Source organism: Myotis lucifugus, unplaced genomic scaffold (genome assembly GCF_000147115.1).
Source record: "Myotis lucifugus unplaced genomic scaffold, Myoluc2.0 scaffold_49, whole genome shotgun sequence".
Taxonomy (NCBI): Eukaryota; Metazoa; Chordata; class Mammalia; order Chiroptera; family Vespertilionidae; genus Myotis; species Myotis lucifugus.
The window spans coordinates 1,864,285-1,885,831 of record NW_005871097.1 but is presented as its reverse complement, the minus strand read 5'-3'; the positions used below and the strand labels follow the sequence as shown (position 1 = coordinate 1,885,831).

General features: G+C 40.1%; 1 protein-coding gene across 1 annotated transcript in view; it reads left to right on the top strand.

Annotated features, from left to right (window-relative positions):
• CDKL5 (cyclin dependent kinase like 5) overlaps positions 1–14,704 on the top strand; it is a 157,925-nt gene extending 143,221 nt beyond the window's left edge. The window contains exons 16-18 of the mRNA XM_006088551.3: positions 8,287–8,386; positions 13,367–13,483; positions 14,318–14,704. Coding sequence (XP_006088613.1) covers positions 8,287–8,386; positions 13,367–13,483; positions 14,318–14,704 — 604 coding nt within the window. The remainder of the gene's footprint in view (positions 1–8,286; positions 8,387–13,366; positions 13,484–14,317) is intronic.
• The last annotated feature ends 6,843 nt before the right edge of the window (positions 14,705–21,547 follow it).

Genomic DNA, 21,547 nt, shown 5'->3' with positions numbered 1-21,547 from the left:
TTTCATTGTTACTGTGCCCAGTGGTGAAAATAACCTAATTATTATTTGTTTGTTCTGTTAACGCTCACCCAAGGATATTTTTCCACTGATTTTGAGAGAAAGTGTAAGGGAGGGGGAGAGACAGAGAAACATCGATTGATGTAAGAGCGAGACACCGATTGGTTGCCTCCTGCATGTGCCCCAACCAGGGCCGTAGATTGAGCCTGCAACTGAGGTACATGCCCTTGACCGGAATCAAACCTGGGACCCTTTAGTCTGAGGGCCAATGCTCTATCCACTGAGACAAATGGGCTAGGGCAATTATTTTTAAAACAATAATAAAAGTGATTTTTAAAGCTATAAATACTTTTTCTTTTATAAGCACACTTTACATCCATTGCCTTATTTATAAAATGAGAGTCTTAAATTAGTGACAACTAAAAGGCTAGACTTTGGAAATAGAGTATCTTGATTAATGTCACTTTCTGGCCATGTGACTTTGACATCTTTTCCCTCATCTGTAAAATAGGGCTAGGAAGAGCATCTCCTTCACAGGGTTAAAGTGATGATTAACTGGGGTAAAACATCAAAAGCATCTAGAGCAATAACTTCTTAATGTCAGCAGTGTTTACCATTCATGTCCTCTAACTTCAGTATGACTGGTCAGGTGTCTCCCTTCCACTTATTTTGCTAATAAACTTTGGTGCATTCTTTCTTTATGTGACTGTAGACAAGATTTCCTATACATTAACCTGGGAGCACAGTTGCAACTTATTTTAATTATCAGCATTGACAGTTTTCAAGTGTGGCTTTAACAAGCCTTGAGAATAGTGTCTAAATTATGAGAATGTGGAATTACAGAAAAAAAGTTTTTCCTCTTGTTCATTGCCTAATGAATTAGTGATGGTTAAAAGAGTATCAATTACAGATTAACAGAGTCCTGTGAAAATTAGGTAGATCAGATCAAAACTGAGTCCAAATGTGGTATAGGTGGTATTCACAACATACTGCTTCTGTCTTTTTGATAATCAGTTTGAATAGAGCTTGTTTAGACCTAGGAATGTGTGGAAACCTGAAAACAGTTCTAAAAAAATTAGAAGCACAATTGGGACATTGAACTTTAGACAAGTCTCCATTGAGTCATCTGTACTCTGCTGCTAGTAATAGGCTTGAGAGAGTTCCAGATCATTGGTGGTGAATTTCGATATTCTTTTGTTCCCATTGCCCCTCCTGATAATGTTGCTATGATATTTCTTCATGCATCACATCTAACTTAGTCTAAGTCATTTGTTAAGCTTGACTTCTCTTGATGTTTTTTCTTAAACAAGTAATCTCATTGTTTCACTATACTGTGTATATTTGAAAGAAATGTAGTTTGATAATTGTTACAAAAACCCGAATGATCCTTGCTATGGCAACAGTGAATTGCTGTTTCTAAATTACTACTTTCCTAAGGGCAGTCTGTTTCTCCTTGATAGTAGTACTTTACATTTCTTTTGGGAAGAGAATGTTTCTACAGTGTATACATTTTTGTAATGAAAAAAAATAAGCTACTATGTCTTATTATAAGTAATAAATAGATATTGTAGTATACTATCCAGAGTGGTTATTCTGGCCATCTCAGCTATCTCGAATCCATATTTATAAAAATAGGATGCTTTTAATTTGCTTAATGTATAAATATGTTTAGAAAGACTGCTGTCAAAATTGGGCTAAAAATTGATGCTTAAAACAGTAAACCAAATTAATGAGAAATCCCAGTGAAGAATTGCTGTCACTCACTTGCACAATCCCAGGCTTTTTCTTCTTGTAGAGTTATTAATATGTTGGTGTCCATTATTGCTTGCCACCCTAAGCCACAAAATTATTTGCTAATTTTCTCTTCTCAAACATTACTGACCACCCTATTGACACTGCCAGAGGAGGGGAGGTGGCAAGGAAAGTGTCACAGAGTAATTAATGCCCCTCTCCTCTTCAGTTCACCTTCATGCTGCTCCCAGAACGATTATGCTGAAGTCTCTGATGTCTGACCCTGTCAAACCTGTGGGGCTCCTGTCTGGAGTCTGTGAGCAGCTTGAAGTCACACTCCTCGTTTTATTTTCCACTATACTTCCAACACCTAACACAGGCCTGGCACATACAAAGTACTCTGTAAATGTTGGTTGACTTTGATTCAGTCGGTTTTAATTCATTCCCTTTTTTAAGTGAGTCTTTTGAATTCTCTTTCCTCTTGACCACTTAGAGCAGCGGTTCTCAACCTGTGGGTCGCGACCCCTTTGGCTGTCGAACGACCCTTTCACAGGGGTCGCCTAAGACCATCCTGCATATCAGATATTTACATGACGATTCATAACAGTAGCAACATGACAGTTATGAAGTAGCAACGAAAATAATTTTATGGTTGGGTCACAACATGAGGAACTGTATTTAAAGGGCCAGAAGGTTGAGAACCACTGAGTTAGAGAAATAGCTGTTGTATGAGATAACACTTGAGTCCCCAGACTGTTCAGGAAGCAGACTGTTAACCCCACACCATCATCACCTCCCACCTCCACCATTTTATTAACCCTGGATAATGTTCCAGGTGACTAGCTGGGTGGTCCTTCTTAAAGTTCCTGTTCCTGAAATTTATGTGATCACCCACTTGCCCTTCTCTTGCGCTGCTCCTCGTGGACCCGTCTATTGCTGTACAATTAGCTCAACTCAGCACATAACTGCACAGGGTTGACAATTCAAATTTGAACTATATTATAGGGTGCACTCTTACCCATTGGGTATAGTACTGGTTCTAAATGTTTAAGTCTCCCTCTTCATTCTTTGTACAACACAGCTTTTCAGGGCCTGTGTTCCAGGCAGCTTCTCACCATCTCTGAGTCTCTCCCCCAGACTTTTTCTCCCTTGGGTTTCTCTGTTAATTCTCTGTATGTGTGTGTTTCAGTGTAGCTTCTCCCTCTCTCCCCCTTGCGTTTCTGACTTCCTCCTGTGTCTTTTATGACACATGTACACTCACACTTCACTCCTAGCTTCCATCTTCTAATTCAAGGGTAATATTTTTTTCTGTTTTGGCCCTTGGGATCTCTTCCTGCCTGGATCTTGGCCCCACCACCTCTGCTCAGGTTCAGTTTGAAGATGTTTTCCTCATAATTCTCCCTCCCTCCGGGCTGTAGTTTATCCAATGCCTCTGAAAAGATGCTGCAGAGGGTCTTTGATTCATCTTCCCTGTGTTTGGGTCACAAGGAACAACAGGTACTGGCATTTTGTCCTGCTCCTTCTCTTTCCTTAGCCTCCTCTGCCCCCATCTTCTCACTTCCATCTTATTAGATAGACTCTTCTTCCCTTCTCACATCCTTCTCCTCCTAAGACCAGTGTCTCAAGCCTTCACTTCCTCTCTCGCCAGCATTAGCATTCTTATAGTGACATCCATTCCCTTCCTGGGGTTGCAGTCATGGAGAACGTGTCCCCCTTAAAGATTGGCAGAAAGCACTTTTACTACTGACCCTCAGCAGTTCTTTGAGATTTTGTTAGACTTTCTGGTTGGTAAAATCTTCTATCTATTCATCCGAATACTGTACTGTGCAGACCCCATTATGGAAGGATATAAGGTATATCATAAGCAAATAATTATTTAACTTCTGGAAGTTGCAGAACATTAAAAATAGCATTGCTGGTTGGACTAGGTGCTCTCTGAGCTTCCTTTCAATCCTAAGAGTCCTACTTTTGTGGTTCCAACAGCAGACTATTCTGGTTCTGCTGTGTTTCTTAGAACCCTCACATGACTAAATGTTGTGGCCTGGAATGGAGTTTAGGGCAGTTTGTCTTTAGGCTTCATGCAAGAGGGTTTCATCTACTTAATCTCAAAAGTACTTGCCATAAGAAAGTATGACCGAAATCTCAATCTGTCCTTAGGACAACAATGTAACAATACTACATGTAAAGAATTTTTAACTTTTCATTTATTTCATTCTCACCCATTCCACCCTGTCTGAAGTTTTCAGCTTTTAAAATTGTAACTAGATCATTCAGAGTTCCAATACTAGTGTTTTTATTGTTTGTGCTGTATTATAAAACTGTCATTTCAGAAGTTGGGACTTTGAATGATGTTTAAAATTGCAGGTCCTAATAAGTTTCAGGAACACCTGTGCCTACAGTACATGCTTTTACTTCCTTGGGATTCCTGTTAACTTTTAGGCTAAACACTTTAGAAGAAATTATCATTGCTCCAGCATTGATAGAAATGCTGAAAGGACTGCTGTAATGAGAAGAAGAAGCGCCATTTTGAATGATAGCCTTACTGGATATAGTAATCTTGGTTTCAGATCCTTGATTTCCATTACCTTGAGTACTTCATGCCATTCCCTTCTGGCCTGTAGAGTTTCTGATGAGAAATCAGGTGCCAGCCTTATTGGATCTCCTCTGTAGGTAACAGTTTTCTTTTCTCTTGCTGCCTTTAAGATTCTCTCTTTGTCTTTAATTTTTGGCATTTCAATTACGATGTGTGTGGGCGTGGGCCTGTTTGGGTTCTTCTTGCTTGGGGTTCTCTGTGCCTCCTGAACGGGTGTGACTTTTCCTTTACCAGGTTAGGGAAGTTTTCTACCATTATTTCTTCAAACACCTTCTCCATTCCTTTCTATCTATCTCTTCTGGCACACCTACTATTCTAATAGTTACGTTTCACATTGTCCCACAGCTGTCTTAAGCTGTCCTATTTTTAAAATGTTTTTTCTTCCCCTAATTTGCTGTGTATTCCTTCCAGTGTGTTCTTTATTTGTGTTATGTCATTCTTTATCTCAGACTGTTCTTTTTTCGTAGTCACTATATCTTTTCTCATACTGTTAAGAGCATTTTTAACATCATTACTCTGAACTATGTTTCAGATAAATTTCTTATCTCTGCTTCATTCATCTCTTCTTCTGGAGAATTTCCTAGTTCTTTCATTTGGGGGTTGTTTCTTTGCCTACTCATTTTGGCTGCCTGTTTGGGTTTGTGACTGTGTATTAGGTAGATCTGCTATGCCTCTCAATCTCTAGTGCAGGACAGTGTCAAATGCTGTTTCTGACTGATTAGATCAGGCAAAGATTCAAAGCCTCCAGAGATCACCTCAGTCTACAGAGTGATAGGATTTTATCTTAAACTAGTGACCTGGTGCATGGATTCATGCACATTGAAAGGAAATTAATTAGAAGGTGGCTGGTGGGGCGGGACTGGGAGCAGGGTCCCTCCAGCAGGTGGGGTCCTTCAGCCTGGCCTGTGGGGATCGGGCTGAAACTGGCTCTCCAACATCCCCTGAGGGGTCCCAGAGTGCGAAAGGGTACTCTGCAAAGTTGCTGTCATACAGGGTGTGGAATGCAAACACAAGTGTGCAGTAAACCAGATTTGGGGCCGACAGTGCCCTAGCAACAACATAACCCATGACTGAAGGTGTAATCGCGTGGCTCCATGAGGAATTGGGCTCCCTCCTCTCTGGTTTTGGGGTATGTCACCTGAGAACCGCTGCTGCCAAGTCACTGCAGCTTGGCAGCTCCTGTGTTGAGAGTCTGCCCCCTGGTGGTCAGTGTGCATCATAGCAACTGGTCAGATGGTTGGACACTTAACATATTAGCCTTTTATATATAAATTGTCCTCAGGCAAGAATCCACAGGTGTGGCAAGAGTTGTTTTGTTTTTGTTTTTTTCAACAGCGTGGGGCAATTTCTTCTACCTGGAGGCTAATTATTATTCTCAGTCTCTTAATGGCCCTGAACAACTCCACACCATGGAGCAAGGTGTTTTCCAATAGGGTGGATCAACTGTCTTCCCCCAGGCAAGGTCACCTGTATAGCAAATGTCTATGAGAAAGATGAACTCTGCAATGTGATAGAATGACTCAGCACAAGAAACCAGGGTGTCTGCCTTCGAAATTCTAACCCCAGAGCTCCCAATCATGGCTTCTGCTCACACAGCTCCAGGCCACTCTTCCCTCCCTCTGCCAGAGCACAAGGTGATTGCTTGACAGGGAATTTTGTGTGTTGGTCCTTTAAGAGGGTGCCTGAATTTCAAGCTATCTCTCCTTGGCAGGCAGCACTTGTGCTGCTTTTCACAGCCACATGTTATGTGGGTGCCCTTCTGAGTTGTGGTGCTCTCTACTGGGGTCCCCAGCTTGGGGATTAGACCCCAGAGTTTTCAGTGGCAATCCCCCACTGCTGAGATATCTCTCTGGAACTTCAGTTGCTGTCTGTGGGCAGCTGGCCAGCCCTTTTGTGCCTCCGCCCTTCCTATCAGTCTCTATGTGGTCTCCACTTTCGGTCCTTGGGTATCAGGGTTCTCTCCAGGGAGTCTTCTGTTCATTATTCAGGAAATTTTTCTGCATTTTCGTTGTAATTCCAGTTTGGACCTGGAAGCATATCTGTGCAGCATCCACTTACTCCGCCACCATTTTTAATCCAAGTCTTCACTTAGTATTGTAGTTTGAATATTCCTTCATATTAGTGAAAATTCTTTGACAGTGATTTATTTTTAATTGCTTTGTGGTGTTTTCTATAATCATTTATAGAGATGTTTTCTGCCTTCACACATATTTAATCAAGTAAAGGATGATGCTTTGCTCATGTTTTCCTAGATGTTCTAGTAACTTCTTCACAGTTAGGTGTTCTAAAACCATAAATATGAATAAACTGTGTCACCTTTAATGTTTCTACTCTTGATTTTAGGAAATAGTTAGTGGAAGGAATCCAATCATTTGAGAAAGTGGTTTTCCACAGTCATATAGATATTCAAATGTAAAATAGAGTGAATGAAATGTGCCTTTTTGAAAAATAAAACCAGTTGAGTTGCTTTTTAAAGACTGTAAGTTAAGTAATATATGGCCTCTGTTAACATACAGGTAACCAACTTGTTGGGGCCAAGGTATCTTATTTGCTGTCTCTTAATATCTCTATTTGTATTAAAATGCTTGGGTACTATCTGAAGCATAATGCCAGTATTTTCAAATTAGAGGCTTTTTTTCTGGAAGAGTGCTTTGTATTAAGCATTTTTCCTGTCCAAATTTTTCTTACCTTATCTATTTTTATTTAGTACTAGAGGCCCAGTGCACAGATTCATGCACTAGTGGTGTCATTCGGTCGTTCAGTCGCTTAGGCTTTTATATATATAGATTAGCTTATAGATATAAGATTTTTATAAAGGAATTTTCCAGCTTCAGGCATTTTTTACTTTTATTTATAACTAGAGGCCCCGTGCACCGGTGGGGTCCCTCAGCCTGGCCTGCACCCTCTTGCAACCCAGGACCCCTCAGGGGTTATCAGAGAGCCGGTTTTGGCCCGATCCCTGCAGGCCAGGCCAAGGGACTCCACTGGTGCATGAATCCATGCACCAGGCCTCTAGTATGCATATAAAATCTTTGATTAATCTCTTCCCGCCCTACCCTCTCCCCCTTTCCCTCTGAGATTCATCAATCTGTTCCATGTTTCTATGCCTGTGGTTTCTGCTCCTGTGTGAGCGTCTGCCCCCTGGTGTCAGTGCATGTCATAACTACTGGCCAGTCTGCTGGTCGGCCGGTTGGCTGGTCGCTTAGGCTTTTATATATATACTAGAGTCCCAGTGCATGAATTCATGCACAGATGGGGCCCATTGGCTGGGCCAGCCGGGGGGAGGGGCCGCAGGCTGTTGGCCAGCCAGCCCCACCCCCGATCAGGGTGTTGGGGGCTTATCAGGAGCTGGGCCAGCCCGGGGGGAGGGGAGCCTATTGGGGCCAGGATCAGGCTGGTTGGCTGCTGCAGTGAGCATCATAGCCACCAGTCGTTCTGGTCATTCTGCTGTTCCGGTCACTGGGCTTTTATATATATAGATAGATGTTTCTGTAGCAGCATTGCTTTTGTTTATTTGTTTTTTATGTTCAGTACCTTAGCAAGCCACCAATAATGAGCTTGTCAAGCTGGTTTTAAGAAGGTAAATAGAAAAATGAAGATAATGAAAATGTTTCTTCTCTTTCCCTTGGAGGGTTGCAGAGAAGGTGTTCTTTAGACCATGTGTTTTTTAGACTCCTAATTCTGAGGTTTTCAACAGCATGAAAATGGTCCTGCAGCAGAGTTACAGATCATTTGTAATAATGCTCAAATTGCTAGTTGGAATGAGTCTGTGCCAAAGGCTAATCATTAGCCATGGTTGATTAGATTCAGTTCCTCCTGTGCTTTTTAGTTGCTTTACCTGTGTGATTGAATCTTCATGGTTATTTGAACCAGATGTCATGCATTTTTCATATTCATTATATTTGTCATAAAATGGTAGGAGAATGATTGAAAAATCAATATGATAAAAATGTCTTCCCATTTAGGAAAGGACCTGAAAACATTAGTCATTCTGAACAACTCAAAGAAAAGGAAAAACAAGGTTTTTTCAGGTCAATGAAAAAGAAAAAGAAGAAATCTCAAACAGTAAGTAGATGGCTAATTTCTATATATGGTACAATGACAGACGAGTCTATGTTAGTCCATGAGTACTTCATTTACATTTTGTATGTGGCAATCAAAGTGAATGATTTTTTTTGAGATCTGATATGCATGCACTGTATATGTTTCTTTCTCAAATTCTATACAACTGTCCTCCTGTCACAGAGCCTTTTTAGACTCAACAGAATTTCCAGGAATAGAAGAAATTTAATTTGGATGAGAAAGAACACTTTAAGCCTCTCTCAATAAATGTCTTATCTATGTGGATTTGTAGTCATGTAAAACCTATGAAACTACAGGATTTATTTCTCTCTGGGGGTTAACAATATGTGGAAACTCAGTAAATGGTTTTGTTTTATGTTTAAATCTGAAAAGTTATAACTAACCATCATTCATTATTCTCCCTTGGCTGGTTATCTAATTCCCATGTTGACAAGTGCACTTCTAGGCTGCAGAGTCACCAAGAGGAAATAGTATTTGACATTTCAGGGCTTGCTTTAGTAGGAAGACATGTATATGCTGTTATTGAACTGTGAAATAGAATGAGTCTTAGCTCCTGGGAGCCCTCTGCCTGAACCCAGGGCTGGCTCCATGGAACCGTGCACATTACATCATTTAACCACCCAAGCAAGGATTCTGCTGGTTAGTGACATGAGAAAACATGGGGAAGCCAGGCCTCCAGTTCAGCGGGCACTTCTTTACCCACGTGAGGCCTGCTTCCCCCTTTGCTTTATGACACCTTCCAGACTACACAATGTTGAGTGGGTCATTTTAAATGATTTTGTTTCTAGTTTTACTTCATACATGATTGACTCTCATTTATTTAGAAAGGTAAAAAGATTCAAGGATTATGAGTCAGTCAGTAAGACGAAATAGGTGATAGTATTAAAGAATAATAGCTGAAGTAAGGATTTTTACTTCACAGATGTTCTAGAAGTATTGGTAATCCTTCTAGATTACCTTTCTAGATTATTCTTTCACTTGCTCATTTGTTGAACTTATATATTTCATTATAAAATAAATATGAGCTCATTACAGAACAATTGAGAAAAAATCATTTATAATCTTACCACTCTATTACAACTAATATTAGGATTTCGGTATAATTCGTCTTAGTTTTTTAGCCTATGCATATGTTCATGGGAAAAGGTGGGTTTTTTAGTTTATTTTTAATAATAGTAATCATTCTAGTACAATATTGTATTCTGGCTTTTAATAGTATATCTATGTATCAATACACACAACATTTATGTGCTACACAAATTTTATTATCTTCATTTTAATGACTGCATGATATTCCTGAAGTGTTTATTTTTTTAAAAAAACTGCCTTATCTCTAACTGAAACTCACTTAAAGCAGAAATTCAAGTCAAAATGTCACTGGATGAACAAAACAGGCTTAATTTTAAAGTAGAAAAGCTCAAAATATTTAAAGTGCTCATAAAATAACACTTTTATCATTGTCTATAGAACACTTGTCTATCATGAACATTGAACTTAGACTACCTCCTCATAACCACTCTTATTTTTATTTTAATGTGTTTGTTCTTGACCTCAGGTCTATAGCCACTTGTGAGGTGGTTAAATGGAAGAAAGTGGCAAAAACCAAGGAATTGAAGGTGTTTTCTATATAGATTTGGATTTTGATGTCTGCCTATCTTAGACCAACATTAAATTTAAAGCCCCAAGCTCATTGTGGCCTAAGTCGAGTATATATACATGTTGACTGACTCTATTATTCAGGATCTGGTTCAAATTTTAGATGTTGAAATAGTATAGATTAAGAGAAATAGGAAAATTATTATTCTCTAACATACTCTCCACTTGAACATACTTTTTAAAGGTTTTCATACTTTTATGTTTTTATTGATTTCAGAGGAAGGGAAAGGGAGAAAGGGATAGAAACATCAATTATGAGAGAGAATCGTTGATCAGCTGCCTCCTGCAACCCAAGCATGTGCCCCAACCAGAATGCAACCGTGACCTCCTGGTTCATGGGTGGACGCTCAACCACTGAGTCACACCAGCTGGGCTATACATTTCATTTTTGGTCTGTAAAGTAATTTCAAAATATCTCTGTATGGGTTAAGCACTCCAAACCAAAAGCTTTTTGTACCTCTAATTTTTTTAGTTAAAAAATGTTTTTAAGGACTTTGTTATCTAGCATAAGATTTTCAAAGAGCACTTAGTATATCCTGCCAGACCTCAGCCTCCTAAGCCAAGCATTTTGTTAACTCTGCCCCCTTCACATGAACAGAAATAGAATTAAAGTTAGATTTTTCCACTTTCTAGAACTCAGCAAAAGGAAACTAGGTAACCAAGCTTTGAAAGATTGAATGCTTTATAGCATTTGCATAAGGTTCAAGAAAGGGGAAATCTGATGCCCAGGGCACACAGAGAAACAAGACATTTTAAAGCCTCGATGGATCCTAAATCTAGTTTAACCCTTTTATTTTGCTGATATAGGAACTACCCAGGCAAGTTGAGATCTGCCCAAAGTTGCTCTATCAGTTGAGAGAACTAGAGGTGGGTTCTCCTATCTAGCAGGCCCAGGCTTAGTCCCTGCCACCAGCCCCATCTCTGGAGAGCCTCAGACCACTTGTTCCTTGGGGCTCTCTTGTGGCCTCCTTAGTGATGCAAGTTAGACTCTTCCCTGGGAGCCCATCATGGGAACAAGAAACTTCATGGGCTATTTTACTTAGATGTTCTCATACACGCAGCTGTAAAAGATGATCGGAATGCCGTCATATGCATTCTACTTCTCTGAGAACTGAGATATCCACAACAGGGGAAAGTGGTGCCAAAAAATAATGTTATATTGTAAAGGTGCCTGCTTTGACTCAAGCAAATCTGGAAGCCGCCTTGGGAAATCTGGCTTCAGTTCCAAATCCAGAGAGTTACATAAGCCCTCAGAGCATATGGTGATTGCCAACTTAGTAGTTGTACCCAAGTTAGTATCTATCTCAACTGGTAATCATGCTTCAATTTAAAGACTGAACTTTCTGTTTCTTCACTTTGAAATCCCATATTCTGAATTGCTCCAGATATTTTCCATGGGAGGAATATTTCTAACAGCCTAGAACCAGGCTTCTTCCTTGAAGGTAGAATCCTGCAACAGTGGTCTTCGTCTTCCAAGTGATGTGTTCTGGTTTAAGAGTTGACCATGTTCAAAGAGTCTGCAGTATCTTTTTTTTCCTAATAGGCAGTTTGCATGGTAGATTATTTAATTGCTGAAGTCTTCTCTAGCAATTAGGAAGAGATTGAAGTTCATCAATAGCTGTTTAAACACAATTCTGTATAATAATTATATTTCTGATAATAAATAAGTCCTTAAATGTTTTGTAAGCTTAATGTGAATGATATGTGTAGGTTTCTAGGCATCCCTTCAGTAGGTATTGATCATGACCATATGTTTTCCATATATGCAGAAGTTTTTGGCATGTCTTAATTATATTGTTGGCATCTTCTTGTCCAGGTGAGAAATAACACAGTACCCCTTTTAGATACACACATAGCACAGTTATTCTTTCAGTGACTGCTAATATTTAACAATTTAAGGGCTTCCAAAGGGCTAGAAGTTTCAGTAAGAACACCTTTTTTTCTTTTCTTTTGCAATTAGTTTATTTGTATCTTATATTGCAGACAGATTCCACCAACGGGGAGAATCCAAGCATCAAGAAATCCCTCTTTCCTCTTTTTAATTCAAAGAATCATTTAAAGCATAGTTCTTCTTTGAAAAAGCTTCCTGTAGTCACTCCACCCATGGTACCCATTTTTACGTATGGTAGCCCTGAAAACTGCTCCAGTAAACTTGTTTTACTGATGACAACAGCATGTCTTTTATTTTCATGGGGTCATATTCTCTTTGTGCTAGTTAAGTACCTGAGCCAGTTCCATAAATTCACTGAGATATAAATTCTTAGCCATTCTGGATATTCCGAATTAGTTCAGGAGGTTGAAGTATAAAAGGCTATTGAGCAAACAAAGTAGTGAAAGGCTAGTTTGGGTTGTCTGATTTGCCAATTGTTGGCAGACAGCATTCATAAAACCCCTTATTTCCTGTAAAGAATTCTATTAACACTTGTAATTCAGAAATGTCTTTTTGTTTGGCTCACAAAGTTTGTTAACACTTGGTTGGCAGTTTGTTTCTTTGAAACCAAGTTGAATTGACCAAATTGAGTGAGCTAGCTGGCTCCATGAAAAAAAACAGCTTCTGTTAGTTGGTAATTTGTTTTTTTCTTGCCTGGCTCTAGCTTTTGCTGGTCACTGGGTTTAAAGCCAGGCTTTTGCTTGGCATTTGACATTACTCTACTGTGTTCACCAAAATTGGTGAATGGAACAGTTGCATTCGTGTGGAATTTGTGGCACAAATTTCCAGCATTTTCATCATGCATAATGCTAGACCCAGATTCTTTACTGGGCAATGTCTTGTGATTATGATTCAAACATACTTTTCCACTTTGCTACCCTTGAAAACCTGCTAGACTTCTTTGAGTACCACCAAACACAGTGTCTGGATCATTTTCCCAGCAGGAACAAATTTTTGTTTTATTGAACTGGTTCATAACCTAACTGCAATGTGGAATGAGGATACGACAGCAATTCCTGGTACAGCCCAATTTAACTGCTCTCTCTTACAGCGACTAAAACTAACAGCATGGGAATGCTTAAAAGGTTGAGGTTTTAACAAAGCTGCATGACATCTGCCAATTTTTCCTAATGCAGGGAAAATTATTAAGAGGGCAGCAGAATTTAACTGGCATCACTTGCATTGTGAACATTGGGAGAGTTTGGGTTTCTTTTTTTATTGTTTTTTTTCTTGGTTTTTTTTGGGGGGGGGGTTCTTAGGGAGGGTTGAGTTTTGGTTTGGTGTGATTTGCTTTTGTTCTCCTCTTGGGTGTGGTTGCATATCTTAGTTAGGCTTATTGGTGTGCTGATTGAATCTTTGTCTATATCCTGCTCTAGCTGTCCAATTCTGAAGGCCCTGATCTTCTGACATTGCAGAAAGCCATTCACTCTAACACCACAACTGGCAGACCAAAGGAGTGGCGTCCTGAGAAGATCTCTGATCTACAGCCTCAAGTGAGTGGCCCATGCATCACTCCTAGACTCTTAGACTGCATATTAGAGGGGGCATAGTTGAGAAATTTAGCCTGTCAATGTTTCAACAAGTCTTAAGATCTCCCCAGAATATCCAGGTGTATTTTGGGGGTCCAGATGGATCTTGCATCAGTGACCCTTGTCCTAGGGAAAATAGTGATCTTCCATTAGACTTCACCTAGCTGGGGGTTGGGGTGGGGATGGGATTAAGGGATTAATAAGACATGGCCCAGCCCACGAATACTTTGTGGCCTAAAAGAGATAGAAAATCCATAAATAACCATAATTGGTGATAAAAAGTGAGGTATGCCATAAAATGTAAGGGTAGATAAGAAGAGGTAGTGGGAAGATTTAAGGTTTGGGCTTTGAAAGATTGATACAATAAACTTTCTTGAAAGAATATTAAAAGTTTTGAAATCCATACTATATTTTTTAATATTTTTGGTTGATTTCAGAGAGGAAGGGAGAGGGAGAGAGAGATAGAAACATCAATGATGAGAGAGAATCATCCCTAGGCTGCCTCCTACACACCTCACACAGGGGATCGAGCCCACAGCCCAGGCATGTGCCCCAAGCGGGAATCGAACTATGACCTCTGGTTCATAGGCCTCCGCTCAACCACTGAACCATGCATGCCAGGCATAGGCTTTTTTGTTAAAGAAAAATAACTCCAATCTTGTCTGGAAAAGAAAAAAAGAACAGATAAGGTTGGATTAGGCCCTCCTTCCGCCTAGGGCCCACCCTCTCTGGCTCCATGAATTCATCTCAGATCTGCTTTCCAGTCTACCCTACACACACTCTCATCTTGTCTTCCAGAGCCAGCCATTAAAATCATTGCGCAAGCTGTTGCATCTCTCTTCAGCTTCCAATCACCCGGCTACTGGGGACCCGCGCTTCCAGCCCTTAACACCTCAACAAGTCAAAAATGCCTTCTCGGAAATTCGGATTCACTCCCTGGCCCAGGCCTCTGGCGCGAGCAGTAACATCCGGCAGGAGCCCACACCAAAGGGCAGGCCAGCCCTTCAGCTGCCAGGTCAGATGGACCCTGGTTGGCACGTGTCCTCTGTGACCCGGAGTGCCACAGAAGGGCCTTCCTACTCTGAACAGCTGGGAGCCAAGAGTGGGCCAAATGGGCACCCTTATAACAGAACAAATCGGTCTCGAATGCCAAATCTAAATGATTTAAAAGAGACGGCCTTGTAATGTGTGCTTGGGGTGGGGGTGGGGGTAGGGGTGGGGGCGGGGGGAAAAAGCCAGTTGGGAGGGGAGGGAAGGGGTTGGAGGGTGGGATGGGAAATGGGCTGGGCCAGAGTGGTAAGCCAGTATTTTCAGCTTTATGAAGGTGTGTGCAATATCGTATGTGAGGAGCCATCTGGCTCTTCACGGCCACAAATGCTAGTCAGGGATCTTAGAGCCACAGGAGTTCCTTAGGGATTGCCAGTCTCCATGGGTCTTGTGTGAGCATGGATAGGGTATGCCATTGAGGAAGAAGACATTCTTGCCAGTTTCTCCCCTACATTTCAGCTGTAGTGCAATCCCTGTTAAACTTGGGAAAGCCAGGATGTGTTCTGGCACTGCAAGGAAAAGAAAAATCCGTGTTGACTGATGCCCTTACCACAGATTTTTTTCTGCCTAGACTAAATGTGGGGTTTATTGTAATCCAGGAGTATCCCTTTGAAGGGTTAGCAGATGAACTAATTGTATGTCTTAAATTGTTTTCTAAACTTCCATATTTGATAGGATTTGTAACATTTATTTATAATTAATTAATATTGTACTGTTATAATCATACCTTTTATGTTACATGTAAAGTTATTTTGAGCTGTTTGGAACATTGTGAAGCAGTGGGACAGCTACAGTAGTTTCTATAAAAACTAAACAGTAACATTTATATATTGCATCAGGAGTACTTTATTCTATATATAAATATATATATATGATAAATATGTGTCTGTTTTATAAATATAATCATTTAAAGAAAGTATCGTTATGACACTCTGCCATATTTTTATACATTTGTAATATGAAGTGAGTATTATACTTCTTATCAAGGGAGTTGAATTGTGGCTATATGTGACTGTAACAGTAGGAACCTTGCTCAACTTTTAGGCCCCAGCAGTAGCTTCTAGACATGCTCCTTGGTAGCAGACGAGACGCAGCATCTCCTTGCAAACCCACAGGGGAAGAAAGTGGGCTAGGCCAGTGAGAACTCTGGCAGGCCTTGTCTCTGTCCTCACACAGTTGGCTCCTCTTCATGTCCAGGGACATTCCTTGCACCTGAGGGAGAATAGATCCAGGCTTACTCATGGTTCTTTGTAGAGAGAATGGGCTCTTCTACTTAGCATTAGTGTAGAGCATTGACCAAAGATTTGCCAGTGAACATTCCTAGTTGCAAGGTTGTACGAGGCCCCTGTCTGCCGACCTGGCATACCAGCTCTATGCTCCTAAATCCTGTGCACTGTACCAGAGACTCGGTGGGGGGTGGGGGGAGGTATATGTGTGGCATTTCTATTTCTAAATACTTATTTTGTTACTGCTCTTTACAAGATATTTAGGAGATATTTAAAAGGCTTCTGAAGCCATTCTAGATGTAGAGGAAATTGCTATACCCACTTTTTCTTCCTGGGACCGTCCATATATAACAAGGTTAGCGCGTACACACACACACACACACACACACACACACACACACACACACACACACACACACACGGTCAGAACAGGAATTATCTTTCTCTCATTTGATCTCCTCCAACTCCCAAGTTGCTCCCAAGTTTCATCAAGGCCTTTGGCCAACAAAGGTCATAGCCCCATGTCTCTGGGCCATCCTTGACAGAAATCACTCAACACCATCATCCATCAAGAGCATTAGATTTTTAGAAGTAGTCTCCTAGCAATAATATTTTTAAAGGTCCCCTCCTACCCCTCAAGGAGGTAATGTCTCGGTAGTTAGTACTTGTCCCAGGATTCTGAGAGTGTCAGCCTCTGAATCAAGTCAGCTGTAACTGAAATGTGCTATTACTGTTCCCCCGCCCCCACAATTTTGAGAATTATAGTTCTGATGATTATGAAGATTATAAAGAAAATGTCTTAGTTTCTTTGAAGCTTAAATTGTGTGCATATTGCATTTTATATAACTACTATAATGATGTGTATTGATTATATATAGAGGTCATTTTAAGGTGCTTTTTATTTAATTTAATAAGTGTAATAGGCACTAAAATGCAACTCAACTGGGTACTATCATTGAAACAATTTGATTCAAACTAATAGTTTGCATGCTCTTTGGTTCCTTTTATATCTTGTTTCTTTCACCAGTTCAATACTGTTCAAGTAGCTCTGAATTCTGGCTTTTCCCAGGCAGCTGCTCAGTTATATAAGTGATGTGGACCCTTAGCAGTTTTGCCTGGATACTAATGACTCTAAAAGGGTGTGAAACTCTTCTTTTTCATACTAGATCTGTACCTTGTATTCCCCCTTGCAAACCAGAAACTACATTTTTTCCTCTGGAAAGACTTCTCACTGTGCTGTGTGCTTAGGACTGCGCAGTCAACATTGCCATGTGCGGCATTGGAGGCTCGTCGTCACCTAGCGGCTGGTTTCCCATGTTTTCATCCTTGCTAACACTGGGATCTCAGATGTTTGCAGATCATTTCTATTCCTGATGGTTCTTCAAAGAAGGGCTAGAATTATTGCCTTCTACCTAGAGCAAAAGTAAACCTAAATGATGAAGAGTCAATACATACTTTTCGTACATTCCCAGATTTGAGCCAGATAATATCTACAGTGTTTTCAACTCGTGTTTTTGAGGTAGCTCTTTTATCCTCTTCTCAGCTTTTGTCCATTTTGACTTTTCATTGACCTCAGTGAGTTGTAAAGTGAACTACAATCTGCATTTCTAGCATGTATAATGCTTTTCCTACTCGCACAGGGGAATAGTCATTTCCTCTCCAATCTAATGGGCCCTCTCTTAGCTTTTAACTGTTATTTTCCTGTGTTGATGAATTATGGACCTCACAGAGATTGCCATCCGTGATAAGGACTTGATTTAAAGTCATAAAAGCTGGCATTTTTCTTTAGGAAGGGAAATTTTTATGGCATCTGTGCTCTGTTATCTGGCCTAACTTCCTAAAGAATAAAAAGATTGAATGAAGGCTTATCAATTACTTTGTTTTATGGAAGTATCACTGATCTCCTTTTGAAAAGAAACTCTGCTTTGCTGGTTTTCTACTTTTGCTTTACCACCATCCTCGTTTTTCTTCTCAGAAGTTCTAAATGAACTTTTACTGAACCTTGTTTGGTCTCAATCTGAGGTTTAGCCTCTCTCCAGAGCCCTGAACCAAAAGTAGTCCGCACTAAGGGGCTCAAGAGAGCTTTACAGCAGGGGTTCTCAATCAGGGCCCATTTTGCCTTCTGGCAGCAATTGGCTCATATGTGGTTATGATAACTGGTGTGGTGGGGTGCTACTGGCATGTAGTTAGTAGAGGCCAGGGATGCTGCTACACGTCCTACATGCACAGGACAGCCCCCCACAACAAAGTGATCCAGCCCTAAATGTTAGTAGTGCTGAGGCTGAGAATCCTACTCTACCATATTCAAACCCCTGGAATCTTATTGTTTGTTCCCATTGTCTTGGGCCTGCTAAAAGGTGTATCCTTTGGGAGGAGACCACAGTTACTTTATAGGTATTTGAGAACTTAAATTCTAGGTCAGCGTCCTTAGAAATTTTTTTACAGAGCCATGATGCTTATGTTAGAAGTAAGCAGCAGCCTGGCAGATAGATTGGCACGTTTTTTACCAAGTGCTCAAAGGTATCCATGGCTTTTAGCTGTGTCTCCCCCCAAAAAATGTCTTTGTTTTTCATTTAGGTCATTTAATAGCTCTTTACAAATATTGGCATATGACAGACCAATTAGAAGCAAAAATTTCTGTATTGGTGGTTGTGATATGGCTGTTATAGGAGTATTTGTGCTGTACGCTTTGGTCAAATCTGTTTTCAAACCAGCTTTACAACTCACCATATGCAGTTGTACTTTCATTCTAAGCTCAGAGCTACGCTGGTTAGTTTCTAGTCACTTCATGTATTATAAAGTATGTTGTGGTTGTAGAGTTAGCCAGTTTAGCATGTTCCTAATTGAAAATTAGTGGACTTCTCTAGGAAATGCTATCCCATTTTCCAGTCCCAGCTCCTCTTAGTTAACATCATAGTATCCTCACTTCTTAAACTAGTTTTTAGAGTAAATAAGGAAAAAAGCCATTTATTTTCTTCTAGCTGTGTATTGAGAATGACTCGTAAGTGTACAGCTTTTTTTAAAGGCCAGAGGATTACTTTTCAAGTGCGTGGAAGGCGCTGTTTATTTCTATTCACCTAGGTCCTGGTGGTGACCCAACTTTCAGCAAGGGCAGTCGCTCATTGGGACTTATTCCTAGAGCTCAGCTGGGACTCAGAAATCTGCATATTCTCTCCTGATCAGAACATTGTTTCTGGAGAGCACTGCTTTTATATCTAGAAGTTCGTTACTTCCTGCATTATAGTGGGATATTGAGCTCCATGTGAGCACTAAGATCCACAGACTCATGCTTTTATGAACTGGGAATGTGGTATGATACACTGAACCAAGTCAGAAAATACTGAATTATTTCCTTACCTCCTTCAGTTCATCACAAATAAAGTGTGTAGGCAGAGAAAACTTATCTACAGTTAAAAACAAATGGTTTCTTTAAAGGGGGCAGCAGAAAACACGATGTCCTGTCGCTAATCCCCAGGGCCAGAATCTCACAAGAAGGTTCTCTCAGAGACTTAAAGGGCCAACTTACAAAACAAAAACTTGTAAGTGGTTCTGATTTTTTTTCTTTGTGTCTTGACCAGCTGAGATATAGGATATCTTGAGGTCTGATTCAGCTGGATAAAAAAAATCTGTCTTAGAAACCATAAGTAAATACAAGAAAATTAAGCTGTGACAGTACGAGTCCCTCGTCTGTATACACACATGTGGTGAAGGTAAGGTGGCTAGGAAACTCTGGGCCTGCTGCCCTAATCTACCCTATTTCTTCTTTTTTAACTGAATGTACTATAAAAGATCATAGACTTTTGTGCCAAGTCAGTTACTACGTGAATATTCATTTCCCATAGTGCTTTGTTAATTCATCAGCATTAGGCCTGGTCCTGACTATATCTTTTTTCACTCCAGGCACTGACCCACCTTTCTGTGTATTTTCCTATAGGCTATTAAATATGATCACGACCTGCCTTGTATTTTCATTCATTAACTGTTTACTCCCTAATTTGAGGGAGGCTTGTCTTTTTGTTTTGCCAGAAAAAAATTGTAATAGTTGCACGTTGGATTTCTAGGGCCAGAGAGCTGTGTCAGTGAAACCAGTTTCACTTCTAAGGCCCTTCATTACCGACAAGGTTAAGCTCTCTGAACCCCATTTGATCCTTGGGTCATATTTTGATCCTCCTTTGGAATCTGAAAAAAATCGGTCTCTGTGTTGTATGCAGAATAGAAGTTGCCTTGTTTGTTACTCTTCCAGCGCAGAGTATCAGGGAGAAAGAGGCCTTATCTGTTCCTCCATCCCCTCCATTTTGACAGACTGCTAAGAATTCCTCAGGACTTCCTTTGGTTTGGGATTGTACTTTCCCAAAAGCCTGATGTGCTTCATTTCAGGCATAGACAAGTTTGTCCTAGTGTTCTGCTTCAGGGTTAATCAGACGAAACCCAGGAATAGAAAAGGTAGATGCCTTGACTTTTGTCCCTGTTGGGGGATTAAAGTATTTATTGCCAGAGTTGTCAAAAGCTTCAGTTGCAAAGCATTCAGAGGTTCAAGAAAAAAAAAGATACTTTTCCTTCTGGAGAACTTTGAAGTTCTCCATGATGGCTTAGGTTTTCCATAGTGGAAAGCAACGTTTGTACAAAACCCATTTTCACTAGAGATATACGATTGGTTATATATAGTCCTCTCAGTCTATTTCCCTCTCCTTGTTTCCTCTTTGGGCACTGATGGAGTCAGGCTGGAGGGGTAATGCTGTGAATGCAGGAAGTTAATTCTCACTGTAAACTTGGATTGATTAACAGAAACAATTAAACCAAACAAAATAGTGGCCCCTACTTCCTATCTCCAGGAATTGCTTTTGTGACATTTTAAATTCAGGTAGTTATTCTGTATATACTTAGAAGACTATTCCGAGCTTCTTCAATCTCTAGGAGGTTTGAAGGTGGTATCTGGGAAGACACAGGGCAGGGTAACTTTGAGAACCCTGCTCATGCATGAAAACAAAAATAGGTGTAAGTCAGACTGATGTAACATCCAAATTTGTGGTAGTTGAAGAATCAGTGGAAATTCTTAATTGCACAGACTTTATAAATCCATAATGCAAAGTGTAATTCCATACTTTTTACTGTGGCAAGGGTGTGCTGTAGTGTTAACCTTTTTAATTTTTGAATCCAAACTGAATTTAAAGTGTTGAATATTTAAATTCCTCACAAGCTAATTATGAACCATTTGTAAAATGTTTATATAACTCTTTGTATCATGTGTTCCTACATCTTATCAAGTTTTTTCTGGCATGTATTCCATTCTAAACTTCTGTAAAATTTCTATTGTTGTTGTAAATATTATACAAATATCTATTCCGTGGTAACCTAAATTATCAGCATGAAATGGTTAATTTTTACTGAGCACAATGTATTTTTGAATGGATCTTCCCAAATGTCTTTAATAAAATGCAGATTTTGCACTGACTGAAATGATTGCCAGGCCATCCCAGTCTTGAAAACTGTTGTCCCTTGAGTTTGAAAAGCAAGCTCTTCAATTAGTTCCTTCTTTGTAAAGAACTTGTTGGAATTCAAATGAGAGAAAATGGGCCTTTGAAGTTGGAATCAGTTTAAGGGACCGAAATTAATGTAAAGCAGGGCAAATCCTGTTATTTAATGATGTTGATAATTTTTTTTTGTATTTATAAAGCTTTTTTCCCCTTCTGGCATTTTGAAAACTGGTTTCTTTTACACTTGAGTATTGTCTCCTTTGCACGTTCCTAGTCGTTCA